Here is a 23,683-nt window from a genome sequence, read left to right as displayed (position 1 = left end):
ACAGACTGAGAAAGTAAAAACAACATTAGCACTATTTGATTGCCTGTGAACAACGATGTACTTTGACAGTCATTAGCTGATGATTTCCCTATAGAGTTTGAAACTATATTATTAGGAAGAAAATCTGAATATAAAATCAACTTCCCTCGAGTTAATTTCTGTCATGACTTACGTTACCAGCATTGTTTTTCATAGTCAATTTAGTATTATGTATAGGCTATACAATTCTAAGATAACTCAACATTTAAAAATAAATCAGGGATCGCATTTTGCCAGCTTTTCTTTCTTTATCGTTGTAGTTACCAATACATTGTGTCTATTGGTCTATCTGTATTCCGCTTTAGGCCATAGATACATTAGATGTCTCCTGCCCTTTTGTTGTCTATTGGACTGAATGGGTCAATAGCCGCCATGTTAGTACAGGGTAGCGCTCGGGACCAAGCTGCAGTGGAGGACTGTGGCCATCCAGAGCCAGAGATATACACATATATCTATGGTGGGGAGTTTTCCCGGTGGTCAGTATACTCAATTTTATTTTTTTAATTACGAAAATTATAATTTTATATCACTTTGGATGAGTGACCGCACGGACATTGCTGACAGAGAGTGTTGGTTTGTGTGCATGTAAATGTATTATCCTCCCTCCCTCCCGTTAGATTTGATCCAATCCGTGTCCTGAAACACAAATCCTCTCCTGCTTGACTAGTGCGGTTGAATGTCTTTATGGGAGCACTGTACAAATGTGGCGGCGCTATTGACGCATGCCCAGGGTCTGTATGCAAAATCTAGTGTATGACTTTAGGCAACAAATGTGTTTATAACGCCAACGCGTCTTCTCTGTCGCAAAAATCTACCGTATATCGCTTTGTAATGTCGCAGCGAGACACTCCTCTTTCCTGTGCGCTGCTACGAAACCATCAACATAACACAGATCGCACGCTGAAGCCGCGGCCATCTTACTCATGGCAAGCTGTTAACTCTCATAACTGGATTCAAGAAGAAAAAAATGCCCACCTCCTGTGTTGCCGTGGGATGTAAAAACCGCTACACGACTGCAAACAAGGCTCGGGGAATCACGTTTCACAAGTAAGACCGAAAAGTTAGATATATTTGGTCATTATTATAACATTTGTTGACATCATGTCAAGACCATCAGCAGCTGTAGTTGATATATTGTATATTGATATAATATTGCAGTTTATTATTTAACAAAACATGTGAAGAGATTTTTATCTCCTTAGTTCGTCTATTTTGTTTCTATGTGTGTGTGTTTAATTAATCTGTTTAGCATGGGCCATCTTTCAAAACAAAACAAAAAAAGCTGTTGTTCAATAAGCTATGAAACACAATTTAAAAGGTGTAATAATAAGAAATATTCATAATAATTAATTTGTAATTTCTTAAATCTTTGCAAAAACAACAACCCCAAAACATAACAAAACCTTAAGAGAAGATTCTAACTACAAATACTATTAAAATCATTGCAAACCATTCATTAATTTTCCTTCAGCTTAGTTCCTTTTATTTATTAGGGGTCCCCACAGCGGAATGACCTGCCAACTATTCCAGCATATGTTTTACACAGTGGATGCTCTTCCAGCTGCAACCCAGTACTGGGAAACATCCATACGCTGTCATTCACACACACTCATACACTACGGCCAATTTAGTTTATTTAACTCATCTGTAGTGTATGAGTTTGGACTGTGGGGAAAACCGGGGCACATAGAGGAAACCCACACCAACAGGGACAGAACATGCAAACTCCACAGAGAAATGCCAACTGACCCAGCGGGGACTCGAACTAGCCACCTTCTTGCTGTGAGGCGACAGTGCTAACCACTGAGCCACCGTATCGCCCACATTTGAACTATTAAGATGTAATGTTTTCTCGTGTGTTTTGGGACATATTCCAGTAGTATGTAATGGTTTATGTATACCAGTTGAAACTTCATATTAAACACAAAATTATTTTCATTGTAGTCATTAAAACCGTTAGAACGTACGTGATGGTTTATGCTTTTCTTTTTAGCATGAATAGTTGTGCCTTATTAACTGTCACACTAAATTGCCTGTAATTGAGATATTCTCTATAGACCTTTTTCATGGCTGCTGCATGGAGGGCGCCATAGCGACCAGCGTCTTCCGGTAGAATGCTAAAAACTTCCGTTTACAGCGTGTACAACTGGTAATTTGCGCTCCGAAAATGGGTTTCAATAACGTTTTAATGGATATCAGAGTGTTTTTGTGACACAACTTAGAAATGTGTCTGTTAAAGCCCTTATAATCTGTCACATGTGGTTCAAGCGCGTCAGAAATACGAGAAAAACGTTCTTCTAGTTCACGTGTCTGCCGTCAGAAATACAGTGTGTGTGTGCGTTCCCGGCCTGTCAGCTGTTAGCTCAGCTGCTCTTTAACACACACACACGCACACAGAGAGAGAGCAAAGTACTGGCATGAAACTTAACAGGTATGAAAGTCGTGCAATTTACAAAAATGAGCAATAAAAGTCTGTTATTGATCCTCTGCTGGCTGATTTGCTGTTCATTCTAATCGCGAGCCGTTTGTGTTTCATTTTGTGTGTTGTTTTTACCACGGTTTGTGTTTTTCTGTCATTTCGAAATGACACTAGCCTATATTTTCACTTTGTCACAGTTATTAAATCAGTGTGTCAGTGGCACAGTACAGGCTACTGTGTGTGTCAAACATTTTGGTGATTTACATTTGTTTGGGCTGGTTATATATTTGAAATAAAGAGAAAATGTTGACTTTAGCGATGACGAGGCTTCATTTAAACTGCAGAAGATGCCGTCTGACAACGAGGGGAAAATGCCTCACAGCAGCTGTTTTCCATCCTATTAGATCGCATTTCTTTAAATGATCAGTCCAGGAGATGCTGCTGATGGACAACAGTATTAGTTCAAAGAGGATAAAAGCAGGTAAAATAGATTAAAACTATCGTTTCAAAGCTGTCCAAATGTGACTGTTTACACGCATCAGCTGCCGACCGGAAGTTCTTCGCATTCTCCTTGCGCAGCATACACGCAAAGCATAATGGGTAATTTTGCGTTCCAAGAAAAAGGTCTATAGGTTTAAAACAACCCTAATCACTCCAACCCTAATCATGTAACAGCTGATCCGAATAATTGAGGCGTCTATCTAGATTGGTTGGATCAGCTGTGTTTGATCAGGGTTGGAGCAAAACTTTGCAGAGCTGCGGCTCTCCAGGAATCCAGTTTGAGACCTATGATCTGTATTCTTCTCTAATGTTCTCACCTGTTGTAGGTTTCCTAAAAACATCGAGTCGAGGAAGCAGTGGGAATTAGCCGTAAAAAGAGGAGTTTCTGCAAGTAGGTACTCGGTGCTGTGCAGTGAACACTTCAGGCCGGAGGACTTTGACAGGACGGGTCAGACTGTGAGGATTCGGGATGGAGTTAAACCATCCATTTTCAACTTCCCAGCTAATCTACAAAAGGTAGGTTTATCGTCACTGGATTAAAATGATGTGATGAATGCGTCTCAGTCAGGTAACCTGTTCAGTAGTCCGTCTCAATTGTAGTCCGTCTCAATTGCTAAATTTTCTATCGCACTAAAACATATTGTCCCACAATGCATAGTGTAAATATTGGAAGCATCTATGCTAGGTTAGTTTTTAACAGCAGATGGTGCTTTAACTAGATTTTAACAGCAGATGGTGCTGTAGGCTTGTTCTTAACACCAAACTGGATCTAGACAAGATCAAATCAGCAGAAGGTGATATATAGGCTAGTTTCTAACATCAAACGCCGTTCTAAGCTAGTTTTTAATGAAAAACACAGCTCTAGGCTACTTGTTACTGCAAACTGGATCTAGGCTAGCTTATAACAGCAGAAGTCAATCTATAGACTAGTTTTTAACAGCAGATGCTGCTCTAGGCTAGTTTTTAACACCAGATGGCGCTCTAGGCTAGTTTTTAACAGCAGATGCTGCTCTAGGCTTCTTTTTACAACCAGATGATGCTCTAGGCTAGTTTTTAACAGCAGATGATGCTCTAGACTAGTTTTTAACAGCAGATGATGCTCTAGACTAGTTTTTAACAGCAGATGATGCTCTAGACTAGTTTTTAACAGCAGATGATGCTCTAGACTAGTTTATAATAGTAGACGGTGCTCTAGGCTAGTTGTTCACCGCAGAAGGTGATCTAAATGCTAGTTTTTAACATCAAACACCGTTTTTGGCTCGTTTTTAATACAAGACACAGCTCTAGTTTAGTTTTTAACTGCAGACTGGATCTAGGCTAGTTTATAACAGCAGAAGTCAATCTATAGGCTAGTTTTTAACAACAGATTGCTCTATAGGCTAGTTTTTTACAGCAAATGCTGTGCTACATAGGCTTGTTTTTAATAAAAAACGCTGTTCTAGGCTACGTTTTACCACCAGATGACGCTCTAGACTAGTTTTAACGGCAGATGGTGTTCTAGGCCAGATTATAACCGTAGATGGGGCTCTAGGCTAGTTTTTAACAGCACTTTAGGTTAGTTTTTTTACAGCAGAAGGTGATCTAAGAGCTAGTTTTTGACAGCAGAAGGTGATCTATAAGCTAGTTTTTAACAGCAAAAGGCTCTCTAGGCTAGTTTATAACAGCAGACGGCGATGCATTATGAAAATCTCAGAATTGATGCAGAATGGATATCTGTACACTATACCTGATACATAGATTCACAAGCTCTGGAGCTGATTGAGATACGCCTGATAATTTGTTATTACAATATGACATTTTTATTTGTATTTCCAGGCTAGAAAGTCTTTTACAACCAGCACAACACAAAACTGGATAAAAGCTGAAGGGAGATCATCAGTGGACTGTTCTCAGGATTCACAGGGCACTAAACCTTCACTACCCGACACTGTGAGTATTAGAGATGACGAGGCTAAACTGTCGATCTTCAGTTTCTCTGCTCATCTGCCAATAGTAGGTTTATCATCACTGAATTAAAATGTGTACTATAAAATGCAGTGGTGCAACTAATCTATGTACAAGTCTGAGTATCTGTGCACTAAGTATATGTTGGAGGAACAGTTAATCAAAATGAAGTATAAAGAAATGTTTGATATGTTGTAAATAAATTGTGGCTTATTTATATTTTAAATTCTAGGTTAAACAGACTGTGGTACCAAGGACGACACATACCTCAATTAAAGCAGAAAAGATCATGTTAGTAGACTGTTCTCTGGATTTCCAGAAGACCGACACTTCGCTTCCTAACACTGTGAGTATTAGAGAGGGATTAAAGGGCACCCATGATGAAAATCAACTTTTGGTTGGACAGAACTGTGTGTGGGTATAGTGTCCACAGTCATGTTGGAGTGATAGAAACACAATAAGTCTTTTTTTTAATTTCCTAATGTTAAAAAAGGGTCCAAATCCCAGTGATTTTGAGGCGCACTGCAACTGTCACGATTACCAGCGATCATTTCCCATAAGATCGCTGGTTTGCACCTACAAATACCATGGACTTCAAATCTGCCATTTCTGGACTACATATTCATACATGCACTCCGGTCACACTCACACATGCTTCCTCATCTAGACTGATTACATTCACACCACCTGAGGATTGTCAAAGACTGATTAACACACACTTTTTAAGCCACACATTTACCCCTTCAGTGGGCCGAGTCTTGTTATCTGTCATAGTAGCATTACAACACGTTTCCCAGTCTTGTTATCTACCGACCGTTAGCCTTTGTCTTTGCCTGTCGCCTGCCTTTCTGACCTCTTGCCTTTATTCGACTGTGATTCTGGATTGTCCTCACACACCTGTTTGCACCTGTGTTGACCACCGCTTGCCTGACTGTGAATAAACCTGCATATTGGATCTTACCTCAGTTGTTGGTGTTACTCCCCGTGGTTACAGAAACGTGACGTAGGAGTGTGTTTTCCCCGCCCACCAAATTATTTGACAGGCGCTGTGTTTCTGTAATTTCCTGTATGCACATGTAAACAGAACATTTTTTGCAAAGAAACTGGGATTAAAAGATCTTTTCCAACTCTGTTATTTTAATAAGTTTTAAAAGTTAAAAATAATTATTATATATATATTTTTTTTTTTCATTTTTCAAGTTCAGAACAAAAAAAAATTCAAGGGAATATAAAAACAAAAAAGACACATTACAAGTGTCAAAGATTACAATCTTATTTACATTCGTATTTATGGTTAACAAAACGTTGCTATATAAAACTTTGTTAAGGGTTACTTACAGGCTCCAGATAAATAAAAATAAAAGCGCCACAATAAAATTAAAACATTACATTTCTTCTCAACCATTTACCCAGGTATGCAGAAATGTTATAGGCTTGCTGTCTCAAGGAAAGTGTCAGTACTTCCAGATCATACACCTTTCTTACCATATCATGCCATTCACCTAGGAGGATCTTCCTTGAGCCATTTCTTTATAATGGCCTTTCTGCTAGTTGTTAGTAGCAACCAACTAAATAGTGACTTTTTAATTAAATAGCAACTTTACATTTGAATTTACAGGCTAGAAAGCCTGTGCTAACCAGGACAACACACACTTCAAGGAAAGCTGAAGAGAAATCATCAGTCGATTGTTCTCAGGATTTCCAAGAGACTAATCTTCCACTGCCTGAAATTGTGAGTATCACGGCACTTTTCTGCAGTTTAGCACCACTTAATCATGGGTCACCACAGTGGAGTGAACCGCCAGCTATTCCAGTTTATGTTTTATGGAGTGGATACCCTTCTAGCCGCAACCAAGGTCTGGGAAATTCTGGAAAATCACATTCACACAAGTACTCATACACTACGGCCGATTTAGTTCATTATTTCAGCTATAGCGCATGTGTTTGGACTTTGGGGGAAACCAGAGCACCCGGAGAAAAACCCACGCCAACATGGGGAGAACATGCAAACTCCACATAGAAATGCCAACTGACTCAGTCGGTACTCAAACCAGCGACCTTCTTGCTGTGAGGGCACAGTGTTAACTACTGTGCCGCCGTTGGCGCTTTATGCTAGTATTTAACAACAGATGGTGCTTTGCGCTAGTTTTTAGCTACAGATAGCAGTTCACACTAGTATTTAACAACAGATGATGCTCTAGGCTATTTTTTAACCATGCACTGAAATGCTAATGAGGAATAGCGCTTGTGCATTTAACCAAATGATATATATTGGCCTTTATTTCATGAGATTAATGTAAACACCATGAATTCTTTTGCAATTGCTTAAACCTTTCTTAACTTTTTATTAATGATCATTTTAGGTTCAAGTGGTATTTGTAAGGAATTAGATGCAAGCTGAGCATGGCTGTTTGTAAAGCACACGGCCCCATCTGCTGCTAAAAAACTAATTTCAGATTTGATCCAGGAGAGAATAGCGATGCATTTTAAACATCGCAGAATCGATATCTTGAATGGTTTTCGTCACAGCTCTTAAACTACATTGATCATCTACAGTCTTGGTATATCATCATTGGATGTAATGGATTTTAAAACTTGTAATTAAATTGTAACTGTTTTAATTTTCTTTTAGCCTGTGGCAGCCTCCAAAACAGCTGAGGAGAGATTGTCAGAGGACATTTCTCAGGAGGACACTGAACCTCTGCTGCTTAACACTGTGAGTATTTGTACTGACAGGAGGGCTATAGACACCTAAAAGTGGCCTAGAACCACCCCTGATGTAAACATTACTCAAACCTTGGACTGTACAATATATCGAAAAAGCAATATTCATACCGCAGAGAAGTGCAATAAATGAATTTTATGTGCCAAGCATTTGTGTGCTGCATATGCTGTTTATTCAAATCTGACCAATCAGATGGGGCCTTTACTATCCTTATCCCCCAAAAAATAAACAATAAATGAAAATAAACACTAATGCATGGAGACAAGTAAGGAAAATCAGACGAATCAGAATTTCCACAGAGATTTTTTGTCCTTTTTGGGTGTTTTAACATCTATATTTTTCCATTGTGATGTAATTTTTAGATTCAAATAGGCTAAGTTGGCTTGCAGGATTCCCGAGGCAGCTGATGGGTATCGACCAGCCAAGCGTGCTGCAGCCCGGGTGGTTGGGGAAGCAAAAACTCAGCTTAGGAAGAGTTCAGGGAGACCATGGAGGAAGACAGTCGGCCCCAAAGAGATTCTGGCAAACTGTCCGGCACCTCAGAAAAAGGAAAGCAGCTCCACATCAACGCTGTTTACAGCGGAGGTAGGGAGCTGTTGACCTCGACTGGGGATGTGGTCAGATGGTGGAAGGGATACTTTGAGGCTTTCCTTAACGTCACCGACTTGTGTTTCATTGAGGAAGCAGAGACTGAGGTTGCTGGGGTGGACTGAGGTAGTTTGCAAGCTCCGCAGTGGGAAAGCAGGGGGGGTGGAGGGGATTCACCCTGTCTATCTTAGGTCTCTGGATGTTGTGGATCTATTTTGGCTGACACGTCTCTACAATATCGCATGGAGGTCGGGGACAGTACCTCTGGACTGGGCAACCGGAGTGGTGGTTTCCATTTTTAAGAAGGGGGACCAGAGGGTGTGCTCCAACTATAGGGAGATCACACTCATCAGCCTTCAAGGGAAAGTCTATGCCGGGGTACTGGAGAGGAGGATCCGGTCGATGTTTGGACCTAGGATCTAGGAGGAACTTTGCTGTTTTCGTCCAGGCCGTGGTACACTGGACCAGCTCTATACCCTCACCAGGGTTCTTGAGGGTTCATGGGAGTATGCCCAACCAGTCCACATGTGTTTTGTGGACTTGGAGAAGGCATTCAACCGTGTCCCTCGTGGCATTCTGTTCAAGTATCTTGGGGTTTTGTTCACAAGTGAGGGAAGGATGGAACGTGAGATGGACAGGTGGACTGGCGCAGCATTAATGCAGTCGATGTACCGGTTCGTTGTGGTAAGGAAGTAGCTGAGCCGAAAGGCTAAGCTCTGGATTTGCCGGTCAATCTACGTTCCTACTCTCACCTATGGTCATGAGCTTTGGGTCATGACCGAAAGGACAAGATTTTGGACACAAGCGGCCGAAATGAGTTTCCTTCGCAGGGTGGCAGGACGCACTCTTATAGACAGGGTAAGGAGTGAGGAGCTCTGTCACCCGGGAGGAGCTCGGAGTAGAGCCGATGCTCTTCCACATTGAGAGAAGTCAGCTGATGTGGTTCCGCCATCTGTTTCCGATGCCTCCTGGACGCCTACCTAGGGAGGTGTTCAAAGCATGTCCCACAGAAAGGAGGACTCGAGGAAGACCCAGGACATGCTGGAGGTACTATGTATCTTGGCAGGCCTGGGAACGCCTCGAGATCCCCCCGGAGGAGCTGGAGGAAGTGTCTGGGGAGAGGGAAGTCTGGGGTTCCTCCTCGACGCCTACCTAGGGAGGTGTGTTCCAAGCATGTCCCACAGAAAGGATGACTCGAGGAAGACCCAGGACATGCTGGAGGTACTATGTATCTTGGCAGGTCTGGGAACGCCTCGAGATTCCACCGGAGGAGCTGGAGGAAGTGTCTGGAGAGAGGGAAGTCTGGGGTTCTCTTCTAAGACTGCTGCCCCCGCGACCCAGCTTCGGAAAAGCAGGAGAAAAAGAATGAATGAATATATGAAAACATAAGAAATCTTCTTTGAAAGCATTAAAAATATTACTGAACCCAAACTTTCAACCAGTATGAACATAAATGTCAATATTTAAGATGATAAATGCACTGTGGGTTATCATAGCATACTATTTATTTAGTTATAACATAAGAAAAATAGTTCAACACTCAACAACCTCACATATTTTCTAAGTAACGTCTATCCCTACTCAAAACAATCACATCCTCCTCTCTTTCAGGACCACTCCTATGCATTACCTGGATCTCCCGATGATCTGAAAGTCAGACTCGGTGAAGTCTTGGCCCGAGTGGAGCGTCTGGAGCGAGAGATGAGGAATATGAAGGACCGAGAGCGCAGGGCGAAGAGGGCTGTGTATTATCTTCTACAGGATATGAAGGAGAAGAATACGAAGACCTGAAGAAGAAGCTCAGCATCTCTACTCTGGTGAAAGATCTGGCTAAAAGGTGGTGTGTGTCACAATGGATGAACGTGCCTACAGTATTACCTGTTAAAAGCTACCTTCAGAGGCTGCATAGCTGGCACAGAATATGTCTGATAATGTGGAGAGTAATCTGGAAATGGCGTTCAGGTTCAAGACGTACTGCACGCATCACACAAGCTAACAGGTGTGCACGTCATTTATGATTGCCAGCAGATGAAGGTGTCTTTGAATGCACAGTCACAAATGTACACGTACTTTGTGCATATTCTAAGTAGGGATGCACCAATCAAATTTTTGGACTGGATATTGGATTTGATTGGGTATTGACCAGTGGTACATTCCCATTGTTAGCCAGCTAAGGTTGCAAGTTCTGTTGTCTCAAACAGAGTTCAATGATTCTGCATTCCCCAAATCCATCATTCCAGTGAACATTTGCAAACAAAGTGCTAATCTTTTGTCGTTTAATCCAGGGGTCTGCAACCTAATTTGTAGTACACCCTGGTGATAATATTGGGTGGGGTGGAGATGTGTTTCGTTTTAGTTGGTAGGTGTCATCAGGTTTGTAAGTGAAATTACATCAATATCACAAATGCATGCAACAACAAACAAAAACAATATAATTAGTGCTGGGCAAAGAATAAAGCATCCAAAATAAAAGTTTGCCACATGATATATGTGTGTGTACTATATATGTTTATTATGTATATGTAATGCACACACATGCATAAAAACAAAACTCTGCAAAACATTTATGCATAGATATTTAAATTTATATATAGTTTGTATCTACAAATATATGCATGCATGTAGGTAATTTATATATACATTATAAATATACACAGTACACACACACATATATTAAACTTTTTATTTAGGATGTGATTCATTGCAATTATTTTTTGCCCTACACTTAAAATAATACGACTCACAATAACAGAGAGAGATGCTTGTTTCCCACTAAAGCCTGGTTTATACTTCTGCGTCAAGTGACCGGCGTAACCCACGGCGCAGGCAACGCGCGTGGCTGTGCATTTATACTTCTGCGCGCTGTCTCTGTTAGTCTGCATTAACACTTCTGAAGCGCTAGTGGGCAGTGAGGTGTAAATGTTCCTCTGTGTTGAGTTTCTTCACTGCTTTTTAGCTTTTCCTGAACACTTCCGGGATGTACAAGTGGCTAAAACTCTCTCATTTTGAGGCAGAAACCGGCGGACGTGCAACAACTTTAACTATGAGGTAAACACAAAACAAAACTTTCCATCCGGAGCTCCTTCACGGGACTCCACACTTGTAAACAATCGCTCGTGCCATTCGCGCGGCTCTCGGTCCCGCCCAGACTCGTCAGCGCTACCAAGCCGACCAATCACAGAGCTGGCGCTACGTGTCGTTGCGACGTGTAGTTACAATTTTTGAGAGGTGCACGTCAGCGACGCCGACAGCCACAGCGAAGTATAAATCAGAAGTATAAATCAGCCTTTATGCTGTAGTAGCAGAATCTTAAAGACGGATTGTGGGCCGTTTATATGGATACACCTTATAAAATGAGAATGGTGTGGATTCATGGTGTGGAGCCATTGTGTTGTATTGTCAATGCAACGCTCTTCTCCCACTCTTCACACACTGACAGCAACACCGCAGGAGAAATGCCAGCACAGGCTTCCAGTATCCGTAGTTTCAGGTGCTGCACATCTTGTATCTTCGCACTATAGATAATTGCCTTTAGATGATCCCGAAGATAAAAGTCTAAGGGGGTCAGATCGGGAGACCTTGGGGCCCACGACGACCAATCCACTTTTCAGGAAACTGTTCGTCTAGAAATGCTCAAACCTGACCCCCATAATTTGGTGTTGCACCATCTTGCTGGAAAAACTCAGGGAACGTGCCAGCATCACTGCATAGGGAAACACCTCATCAAATATCAAGTGGCCTTGAGGTTTCCATTGATGAAGAATGGCCCCGCTTTTGTAAATATTTTGGTAATAAAATTTTAAAGGTCACATGTTTATCTGTATTCAGTATCATATTTAAATATATAATGTCACATTTGGGCGACGCAGTGGAGCAGTAGGTAGTGCTGACACCTCACAGCAAGAAGGTTGCTGGGTCGCTGGTTCGAACCTCGGCTCAGTTGGCGTTTCTGCGTGGAGTTTGCAAGTTCTCTCTGCGTTCACATGGGTTTCCTTCGGGTGCTCTGGTTTCCCCCACTGTCCAAAGACATGCGGTACAGGTGAATTGGGTAGGCTAAATTGTCCGTAGTGTGTGAGTGTATGTTTCCCAGACATGGGTTGCGGCTGGAAAGGCATGCGCTGCATAAAAACGTGCTGGATAAGTTGGTGGTTCATTCCGCTGTGGCGACCCCGGATTAATAAAGGGAAGCTGACAAGAAAATGAATGAATGTCACATATTGTCTATCATTTCTTGTTTATATATTTACAACCAAAATGTACATATCAACTACTATAGTATTTTTCTTTTATAGTATTAAAGTAATTTACTGTAGTATTTTTTCTGGGGGTGTTCAAATATCTTACTCGGGACAATTTACAAACTCAAAAAGAGCTTGTCTTAAAGAAATATCATCAGTTTTCCTGCTCATATAGTGATGGACTAATGCAGTAGACAACAGTCCTGCATAATCAGTGAATGGAGGTTTCTTATTTGGGTGAAACTCTGTTGTACGTCTGTGTAATAAGCTCACACGTCAGATTTCCACATTGACTAAAACATCTTTTCACAATATGAGCAATGTACGGTCTTTCTCCAGGAAGTCATTGCTGGAAGCTTCGGACAGTCAGCAAAACACACGCAATCTTACACTTTATTGTGTATTTTCCAACACAATCTCACGGCAGTTCTTAACTTTTTGATTCAGTGGGTAATAATTCGTATGAATTCATACGATCTAATTCGTTCAATTTAGTACACTGCAAAAAATGCTTTTCTTGCTTAGATTTTTTGTCTTGTTTCTAGTCTAAATATCTAAAATTTCTTATATCGAGAAGCATTTTCTAGACAAGCAAAACATATTGTCTTGTTTTGAGAAATAATTTGCCAATAATAAGTGAGTTTTTTCTTAAAACAAGCAAAATAATCTGCCAATGGGGTCAGCAAAATAATCTTGTTCTTTCTTTTGACGTAAGATTATTTTGCTTACCCCATTGGCAGATTATTTTGCTTGTTTTAAGAAAAAACTCACTTATTATTGGCAAATTATTTCTCAAAACAAGACAATATGTTTTGCTTGTCTAGAAAATGCTTCTTGATTTAGGAGTTTTTAGATATTTGAACTAGAAACAAGACAAAAAATCTAAGCAAGAAAAGCATTTTTTTTGCAGTGTACGATTTGCTCATCACCTAATGATGGTTGGGTTTAGGGGTGGGGTTGGGTGCCACGCCTCCTTTCTAAAATCATACAATTTCGTACGATAGAACTTGTACAAATTAGCCACAAAACTGGCAAAGTGTAAAATATTTACATTTTCTCGTGAGATGAGGTATTTTCTGGTGCAGCTTACAATTTTATAGTCATGATAAGCTTCTCATGAAAAAACAAACACACGGCTCATTTCTGAATGATATGACTGTGATTTATTGAGATAACAAAAATAAAAAAAAACAATAGTTTACCACACTGATTTGTGGTGCAGGCATTTAATCTTTAAAGTCATTTGCAGGATTAATATATTGCCGTTTTGGCTTCGTTTACCTCTGTTGCATTTACTTGTGATCACTGATAAGCTTTAAAAGATGATGTTTACGTTTGACATCATTTGCCAGACACTTTTATCCAACACAACTTTATAAATGTGACCCTGAAGAACAAAACGTTAAAAAAATAAAACAAAACGACATTAAAAGACATTTTAAGATCATCTTCCATGAAGGTATTTTGTAAATTTCCTATAAATATCGCATTTATTGTGTATGGCCATACACTCAAAGCGCTTTATAATCAATGGGGGGGGGGGGGTCTCTCCACACCATCATCTGTGTGCAGGATACACTTGGATGGTGCGACGGCAGCCACAGGACAACCGCGCCAGTGCCCTCACCACACACCAGCTATTGGTGGAGTGGAGAGACAGTGATAGAACCAATTTGGTGGAAGGGGATGATTGGGAGGCCATGATCGTAAGGGCCTATTGAGGGACTTTGGCCAGGACACCGGGGTTACACCCCTGCTCTTTACGAGAGTCAGTACCTCGGTTTAACTTCTCATCCGAAAGACGGAAATATGTATTAGGGATGCTCCGATCAGCATTTTTGCAGCCGATACAGAGTACCGATTCCTTGTCATGGTGATAGACCGATACAGAGTGCCGATTCTGATGTTTCAAGCTTTTAAAGCACATTTTCCCACTAAATATGATACTCAAGTGGAGCTTTTCTTTTACCAAAAAGAATAAATTAAGATTGCTGTATATAATCACTCAAACATATCTCTTATATATGAACGTGCACATGCATCTTATAAACTCACAAACACTTGTGGTTGGTTTATGGGATCGGGCAGATACCCGAGTACCAATCAAGTCAAAAAATGTGATTATCAGCCAATACCAATCTTCAGCCGAAGGATTAGAGCATCCCTAATATAAAGTTGATATCAGAATTATTAGCTCCCCTGTTTATTTTTCCCCCAATTTCTGTTTAACGGAGAGCAGATTTCTTCAACATATTTCTAAACATAATAGTTTAATTAACTCATCTGTAATAACTGATTTATTTTATCTTTGCCATGATGACAGTAAATAATATTTGACTAGATATTTTCAAGACACTTCTATACAGCTTAAAGTGACATTTAAAGGGTTAACTGGGTTAACTAGGCAGGTTAGGGTAATTAGACAAGTTATTGTATAACGATGGTTTGTTCTGTAGACTATCGAAAAAATATATAGCTTAAAGGGGCTAAAAATTGTCCCTAAAATGATGTTTAAAAAATTTAAAACTGCTTTTATTCTAGCTGAAATAAAACAAATAAGATTTTTTACAGAAGAAAAAAATATTATTAGACATGCTGTGAAAATTTCTTTGCTCTGTTAAACATCATTTGGGAAATATTTAAAAGGAAAAAAAATTCAAAGAGTTGTATATTATATATACAACTTAATTTCTGATTATTGTTATGCATTAACAACTTAATTTGAGCAACTTTAAAGGTGATTTTCTAAACATTTAATTAAATTTTTCTGAACCCTCAGATTCCAGGTGCACAAATAGTTTATATCAGTTGTTGAATGAATAATCAGCGTTCATATTATGCATAAATCTCAATAATAATAATACAAACAACACCCTTATGACTGGTTTTGTGGTCCAGGGTCACATATGTTAACAAAAGATGTAATCAAAGCAGCAAAAATGTACAAAATAGTACAACAATTCCTACAGTAGTTAGTCTATATAGGTCTATAATAAATAACAATATCATATTCTAATGGTAAAAAAAAGTAAAATTACGTGAATTAATTTAACATAGCACACAACCCATCCAGGCAGAATTCATGAAATACTTCATTTACACTTTAAGAGTGTAAAGTAGTACACTTTAGTAGTGTAAAGCAACTTTTAAAGGAACACTACACTTTTCATAGGAAACAGGCTCATTTTACAACTCTAGAGTTAAACATTATAATTCCTGAATCCATTCAGCTGGTTTTTGGGTCTAGCAGAAGCACTTTTAGCTTAGCATAGATCATTAAATCGGATTAGACCATTAGCAAAAAAGAATCACGTTTTGATCCATTCACAATTTTAAGCTTGACTAATCTGTAGTTTAGAATGACACAATATACTCTCATATTAGAACTATACTCTCATTCTGGCATAAAATCAAGGCTCAATAGTATTATACAGCACATTGACATCTGCAAGAGATGATTCAGAACTATAATTAGGCACTGCGCAATATTATTGCACCTAGAAAATAGCGACTTTTCATTTTCTGTCAGTCCGAGTACATGATTAACTACAGCAAGTCAAGCTTTAAATAGGAAGTCTTTTCTGAAAATTCATTGAGATGCTAATGGTCTAATCCAATACAATGATCTATGCTAAGCTAAAAGCGTTCCCGCTAGAACTGGAAATGGTCTGGAAAGAATAAATAATGGTGAAACTGGTCAGTGATGTCGCTCACAAAAGTGTTTTGATCATTTTCCTATTTAAAGCTTGACTGTAGTTTCATCGTGTACTAAGACTGACAAAACATGAAAGGCTGCTATTTTCTTGATCGAGATAGATTGGAACTATACTCTCATTCTGGCATAATAATCAGGAACTTTGTTGTCGAACCACGACTGTAGCAGACACAATGATTTAATATGCAGTGCATGAAAATCTTGACATTTGCGAAAGACGATTCAGAACTATTTTTAGGCGCTGCGTAATATTATTGTGCCTAGAAAATAGCAACTTTTAATTTTCCGTCAGTCTGAGTACACGATTAGCTACAGCAGAGTCAATCCTTAAATAGGAAAATTAACTAAGATATTTTTAAAAAAACTTTCAGTGAGATGCTAATGGTCTAACTCGATGCAATGATCTATGCTATGCTAAGCTAGGCTAAGCTAAAAGTGTTCCCGCCAGAGCTGGAAATGGTCTGAAGAGATTCAATAATGGTGAAACTGGTCAGTAATCTCGCTCACTAAAGTGTTTTGATCATTTTCCTATTTAAAGCTTGACTGTAGTTTCATCGTGTACTAAGACTGACAAAACATGAAAGGCTGCTATTTTCTTGGCCAGTATAGAAAAGAACTATACTCTCATTCTTGCATAATAATTAAGAAACTTTGTTGTCGAACCACGGCTGTAGTAGGCACAATGATTTAATGCAGTGCATGAGAATCTTGACATTTCGTTCATTCATTTTGTTTTCAGCTTAGTCCCTTTATTAATCCGGGATCGCCACAGTGGAATAAACTACCAACTTATCCAGCATATGTTTTGCGCAGCAGATGCCCTTCCATCTGCAACCCATTTCTGGGTAAAATCTTGACATTTACAATAGACAATTCAGAGCTATTTTCAGGTGCTGTGTAATATTATTGCGCCTACAAAATAGCATCTCAACATTTTTCGTCAAACTTAGTACATGATGTAACCAAGGAAAAGTCAAGCTTTTTTAACATTTTCAGCGAGATGGTAATGGTCTAATCTGATTTAATGATCTATGCTAAGCTAAGCTAAAAGTGTTCCCGCCAGAGCTGGAAATAGTCTGAATGGATTAAAATAATGGTGAAACTGGTCAGTGATGTCACTCACAAAAGTGTTTTGATCATTTTCCTATTTAAAGCTCGAGTCTTCTATAGTTTCATTGAAAATAGCAACTTTTAATTTTCCGTCAGTCTGAGTACACGATTAACTACAGCAGATTTAATCCTTAAATAGGAAAATTAATGAAAATATTTTTGAAAGATTTTGAGTGAGATGCTAATGGTCTAATCCAATTCAATGATCTATGCTAAGCTAAGCTAAAAATGTTCCCGCCAGACCTGGAAATGTTCTGAAGGGGTTCAAAAACGGAGAAACTTGTCAGTAATCTCGCTCACTAAAGTGTCGTGATAATTTGTCTATTTAAAGCTTGACTCCTTTGTACTTGTTGTGTACTAAGACTGACAAAATAAATGCTGCCATATTCTGAATAATTCTAATATTAATGCGCCTAGAAAATAACAACTTTTCATTTTCCATCAGTCCGAGTACACGACTAACTACAGAAGACTCGAGCTTCAAATAGAAAAATTATTGAATTACTTTTTTTTTTAATTGAGCAAAACGCTGATGGTCTAATCTGATTCAAGTATCTATGCTAAGCTAAGCTAAAAGTGCTCCATAGACACATAAATCGGCTGAATGGATTACAAAATGGTATAAATCAGTTTAACTGTAGTGGAGTTGTACAATGAGCCTATTTCCACAAAAAGCACAGCGTTCCTTGAAATATTTCTCGTTGTCCAAGCTTTTCTCTCAATGGAAAAACTTCTTCTTATGTTTATGAAGGCTTGTTGAATGTCTGAAACTCTCGCCGCACTGAGTGCAGTGATAGGGCATTTCTCCGGTGTGAACGCGCATGTGCACTTTCAGGTTTGCGTACTGAGCGAAACTCTTGTCGCAGCACGAGCACTTGTAGGGTTTTTCTCCAGTGTGAACCCTTTGGTGGAGTTTCAACAGGCTAATTCTAATGAAGCTCTTCCCACAATCGCAGCACACATGCTCTCTCTCTTCATTATGCGTCTTCATGTGCAGCTTATAACTGTTCAGCCAGGAAAACGTCTTTTCACACACTGAACACACATAAGGCCTCGCGTCCGAGTGAGAGTTCAAGTGGCATTTCAGATGCGATGAGGAGTTGAACTTTTTACCGCAGTGCTCGCAATTAAAGGGCTTTTCCCCGGAGTGAGTGTGTTTGTGATAATGGAGACCGGATGCGTCTTTAAAGCTCTTCCCGCATGGTATACAGTGGTACGGTTTCTCTCCGGTGTGCGCTCGCTCGTGCACTTTCAGGTGTCCGGATTGAGTGAAACTCTTCTCGCAGTGTGAACACTTGTAGGGTCTTTCCCCAGTGTGAATCCTTTGGTGCTGCTTCAGCAGAGCGACTCTAGTAAAACTCTTCCCACAATCGCAGCACACGTGTTCTCTCACATCGCTGTGCGTTTTCTGATGCAGTTTGCAGTTGCTGAGTCGTGAGAAGCTCTTTCCGCATGACGCACACACATAAGGCTTCTCACCTGAGTGCCCTTTCATGTGGTTTTTCAGAGTTGACGACGAGTTGAACTTTTTGCCACACTCGCTGCAGTCAAACGGCTTTTCTCCGGAGTGAACGCGCAGATGATAACTCAGACTTGACGCCACGGTGAAGCTCTTCCCGCACTGATGGCAGGAGTGCGGCTTCTCTCCGGTGTGGATTCGGGCGTGTATGCTCAGGTACGCCTTGTCTTTGAACCCCTTCCCGCACTGTGAGCAGGTGTGCAGCTGTTTGCCGGCTTCCTCTGAGGTTGTGATTGCGCAAAGTTCCTCCTTCACTTCATCCAGCTTAAGACTCTGCTGATCTTCCTCCCAGTCTAAAAAGGAAAAATTGGTTCAAATCGATTATGAGATTTTCAGAATGCATCTCTATTCTCTCTTGAATCGATTCTGAACTTTTAACAGCAGATGGCGCTCTAGGCTAGTTTTTAACAGCAGATGGCACTCAAGGCTAGTTTTTGACAGCAGATGGCGCTCTAGGCTAGTTTTTGACAGCAGATGGTGCTCTAGGCTAGTTTTTGACAGCAGATGGCGCTCTAGGCTAGTTTTTGACAGCAGATGGTGCTCTAGGCTAGTTTTTGACAGCAGATGTCGCTCTAGGTTAGTTTTAAACACCAGACGGTGTTCTAGGCAAGTTTTTAACAGCAGATGGCACTCTAGGCTAGTTTTTAACAACAGATGGCGCTCTAGGCTAGTTTTTTGAAATACCAGATGACGCTCTAGGCTAGTTTTTAAACAGCGAATGGCGCTCTAGATTAGTTTTAAACACCAGACGGTGTTCTAGGCAAGTTTTTAAACAGCAGATGGCACACTAGGTTAGTTAGTTTTTAAACACCAGATGGCGCTCTATGCTAGTTTTTAACAGCAGATGGTGCTCTAGGCTAGTTTTTGACAGCAGATGTCGCTCTAGGTTAGTTTTAAACACCAGACGGTGTTCTAGGCAAGTTTTTAAACAGCAGATGGTGCTCTAGATAAGTTTTTAAACGCCAAACGGCGCTCTATGCTAGTTTTTAACAGCAGATGGCACTCTAGGCTAGTTTTTAACAGCAGATGGCGCTCTAGGCTAGTTTTTTGAAACACCAGATGACGCTCTAGGCTAGTTTTTAAACAGCGAATGGCACTCTAGATTAGTTTTAAACACCAGACGGTGTTCTAGGCAAATTTTTAAACAGCAGATGGCGCTCTAGATTAGTTTTTAAACGCCAGACGGCGCTTTATGCTAGTTTTTAACAGCAGATGGTGCTCTAGGCTAGTTTTTAACAGCAAATGGTGCTCTAGGCTAGTTTTTAAACACCAGACTGCGTTGTAGGCTAGTTTTTAACAGCAGATGCGCACTAGGTTAGTTCGTTTTTAAACACCAGATGGCGCTCTAGGCTACTTTTTAACAGCAGATGGCGCTCTAGGCTAGTTTTTAACAGCAGATGGCACTCTAGGCTAGTTTTTAACGGCAGATGGCGCTCTAGGCTAGTTTTTAACGGCAGATGGCGCTCTAGGCTAGTTTTTAACAGCAGATGGCACTCTAGGCTAGTTTTATAAAGCAAACAGTGCTCTAGCCTAGTTTTTAACAGCAGATGGTGCTCTAGGTTAGTTTTTAACAGCCAATGTCGCTTTAAGCTAGTTTTTAACAGCAGATGGTGCTCTAGGCTAGTTTTAAACAGCAGACAGTGCTCTAGGCTAGTTTTAAACAGCAGACAGTGCTCTAGGCTATTTTTTAACACCAGATGGTGCTCTAGTCTAGTTTGTAACAGCAGATGTTTTGCTAGATAAGCTAGTTTTTAACAGCAAATGGCGCTCTAGGCTAGTTTTTAACACCAGACGGCATTCTAGACTAATTTTTAACAGCAGACGTAACAATAGGCTAATTTTTAACCGCAGATGGCGCTTTCTTATTAATGAATCAAATTTTTTTCCACAGTTCTAAGGTTTAATAGCAAAAACCAAAAGAGGTTTTTTTTGCTGCTGAATATCAAGTTTCTTTAAAATACCAAGGATTAATTTGTAATTTCAAATAAAAGATTAGCTCACCCCAAAATGAAAATTTACTAGTTTATTATTCATTAGTACTTTATTCACCTTCAAACAGTTCTAAACCTTCATTAGTTTATATTTTTGTTGAAAAAAAAAATAAACCAGAAGCTATTGACCCTAATAAAAATTTAAATAAATAAAAAAAAAAATAATTCTATGTTAGTCAATGGCTATCGGTTTCCAATGATTTTTAAAGTATATTTTTTGTGTTTTACAAAAAAAGCAACTAAAACAGGTTTTGATAATGTGAAGGGCGAGTAAATGATGACAGAATTTTGATATTTACCTAAATACAAATATGTTGATTGCATTATCTTTATTACTAAAACTGTACACCCACCTGTTTGTTCTTCAGGATCTTCTTGTTTTATTATGGATGATTCTGGGTCAAACAGGTCATCAATCTCTACTTTAATAATCTCCATCTTTACCATGGTGTGTTGCAGATTTCAGCTGTCAATCCTGGAGTTTGTTTTCTGCTGTAGGATGATGTAAATATCAACCACCTTTAGAACAAGTAAAAACAGAAACTCATCATTGGCATTGCCTAAACAAACAATCCAGTAATGTGTAGTGCTGCTAGGTTATACACCTTCACCCTATCTAACTATACCCTTCTATATCATAATTCCAATCAAAATGTATTACTTACTCACTTTTAAACACAAACAGTGATTAAAAAAAACACAATGTTAAAAGCCACTGCAGTTTGCTTTAAACTATCTCAAAATGCTCACACAGTAACAGCTATGGAGTCAATGTAGGGCCATATATAATTGCAAAATAAAAGAAAGTTTTGAAAACAAAAAATAAAGTATTAAGTATTTTATAGTATTAAAAAAAATGCTAATCTACGAAAATCGCGAAGCGAAAATTATTTTGAGAAATTAAAATCAGAATTGCAATTGACTGGACAGGCTTTGTAAAGGCAATGCTAGAATTTATTTTTGCAAATATATATATATATATATATATATATATATATATATATATATATATATATATATATATATATATATATATATAATTTCTTTGCTAATTTCTTTTTTCAAATTTCATTTTTGTGTCTCAAAAATAATTTTTGCTTTGCGATTTTTGTAGATTTACATTTATTTATTTTTTGCTTAATACTTAATTTTTTGTTGACAAAACTTTCTTTTATTTTGCAAGTATATATGGCCCTAGGTATAATCCATATATAGTCCTTAAAGAACGCATACAAAAAGACAAATAATCACTCTATTGTGGTTCAATTCTGCAGCGACTCCACAAATCTCCTGTGTTTTGACCTGTGGTTTCTGGTCAACTATAATCCCAACTCAACGCTGCATATCTTGCGATGTGACCATTGCGGACACTTTGCCATATCAATGCTCAAACAATATATTGTGCAGCCCTAAACTGTAATTTAAAGTAAGTACATTATAAGTAACTGTAATTAAATTACTTGAGATTAATAGTAATGTAATCTAAATCACAACAGTAATCTAATCACAGTGACTATTTACTTTGTAACTAATTACACCCAACACTGATTACTGAGTACATGACAAAGCAAAGGGAATCTAACAGCATTCAGTTAAATTAATTGAATAGTTAAAATGTACAATAACACTACTGTACACAGTTTTTATCATTTAAATAATCCAATAAAATTAATCTTTATTAGTTACAAGAGGTTCAATGTCATGTGCGTTAATGCTTTAAACTATGTCAAAATGCTCACACAGTTACAGTCCTTAGAATTTCACTCTAATGTGGTTAAATTCTGCAGCGACTTTACAAATCTCCTGTGCTTTGAGCTGTGGTTTCTGGTCAACGATGTGACTATTGCAGACAGAATTGAGGTAAAGTTGTTTTTATATTCACACATTCGACTTTCTCCTTGATAATATAATTTAGAAGAAGTATTGTTCGCTAATTGTAAATAATGAATCATATTAGCAGCCAATGACTATCAAAGCATTGTTACAGTCAATTAAATAGTACTAATGTTGTTTTGAGGTCATTCTTGCATGCGATTATAGACCGAATATTCAAAGTATCAAAGTAAACAATATAGGGAGCGTGTCATTGAACGAATGTGTGAATATAAAACCGACTTTACCTCAAAACAGACACTTTGCCATACTGTACAGCCCTAAGCTATAATTTAAAGTATTTAAAGCAAGTACATTATAAGTAACTGTAATTAAATTACTTGCGATTAATAGTAATGTAATCTAAATCGCAAAAGTAATCTAAAAGTAATCTTATCACAGTAACTAGTTACTTAGTAACTATTTACACCAAACACTGATTATTGAGTACATGACGGAGCAAATAATTATTACTCAGTACTTAAATTAATAGTTACACGTTAACAATGACACCAAGATTAAAACTGAATGATGCTAAGAAAAAAACAACGCATTAAAACTCAACGCATTTAAATTTATTTAGATAACTTATACTGGACGAACGCGTACACAATCCTGTACATACATCTCAAATAAAGAGCGATTGTTTTACTAATGCGATATATAAACAGAGCATGACAACAGCATATTGCTATAGAATATAATGTTATTCGTCAAAATGTGAGTCATAATAATCATAATGAACAAAGGGCGATGTGCTCAACAGCGCGTGACATGCGAAAACAACGCTAAAAGCCGCTTGATTACATCATAATATGGTATACAGAATCATATTAAACGTTTATCTTACTATTATGAATACCATAGTAAAGTGGTGACTTACATTTGTCCGTGTGTACAGACTTGAACGCGTTCAGGCTTCTCCACTGATTCTCTTCCTACACAGAGGAACTATGGAAACAACAACGGAAGACCGTCATCACGTGATTCACGCAGACCTCGAATAGTTCCGGGAACCATTA

At 38.9% G+C, this 23,683-nt stretch overlaps 3 protein-coding genes across 5 annotated transcripts in view; 2 read left to right on the top strand and 1 right to left on the bottom strand.

Moving 5' to 3' along the window:
- Positions 1-23,683, top strand: part of nlrc3l (NLR family, CARD domain containing 3-like) — a 480,833-nt gene that overhangs the window by 354,606 nt on the left and 102,544 nt on the right. The gene's annotated exons all lie outside the window — the stretch shown is intronic.
- LOC100535121 (uncharacterized) lies at positions 159-18,954 on the top strand. Of its 3 annotated transcripts, XM_073924095.1 has the most exons (8): positions 939-1,086; positions 3,286-3,475; positions 4,775-4,888; positions 5,136-5,249; positions 6,522-6,635; positions 7,536-7,619; positions 9,828-10,053; positions 18,787-18,954. In XM_073924095.1, exons 1-7 carry the CDS (start codon positions 1,007-1,009, stop codon positions 10,005-10,007), a joined length of 876 nt encoding a protein of 291 aa, XP_073780196.1. In that variant the 5' UTR covers positions 939-1,006; the 3' UTR covers positions 10,008-10,053; positions 18,787-18,954. The 3 variants fall into 3 exon arrangements, with proteins under 3 accessions (XP_073780195.1, XP_073780196.1, XP_003200143.2); XM_073924094.1 differs by lacking the exons at positions 939-1,086; positions 18,787-18,954 and adding an exon at positions 159-515 and having other exon boundaries at positions 9,828-10,146; XM_003200095.7 differs by lacking the exon at positions 18,787-18,954 and having other exon boundaries at positions 9,828-10,146.
- zgc:112998 lies at positions 17,974-23,660 on the bottom strand. The gene is given in 3 exon segments (NM_001013556.2): positions 17,974-19,091; positions 21,143-21,308; positions 23,545-23,660. Coding segments are annotated over 2 exon segments (1,179 nt in total). The 5' UTR covers positions 21,228-21,308; positions 23,545-23,660; the 3' UTR covers positions 17,974-17,997.

The sequence above is a fragment of the Danio rerio genome, chromosome 15 (assembly GCF_049306965.1).
Source record: "Danio rerio strain Tuebingen ecotype United States chromosome 15, GRCz12tu, whole genome shotgun sequence".
NCBI lineage: Eukaryota > Metazoa > Chordata > Actinopteri > Cypriniformes > Danionidae > Danio > Danio rerio.
The sequence above is the reverse complement of the archived record's forward strand: the minus strand, read 5'-3'. Positions and strand labels throughout refer to the sequence as shown.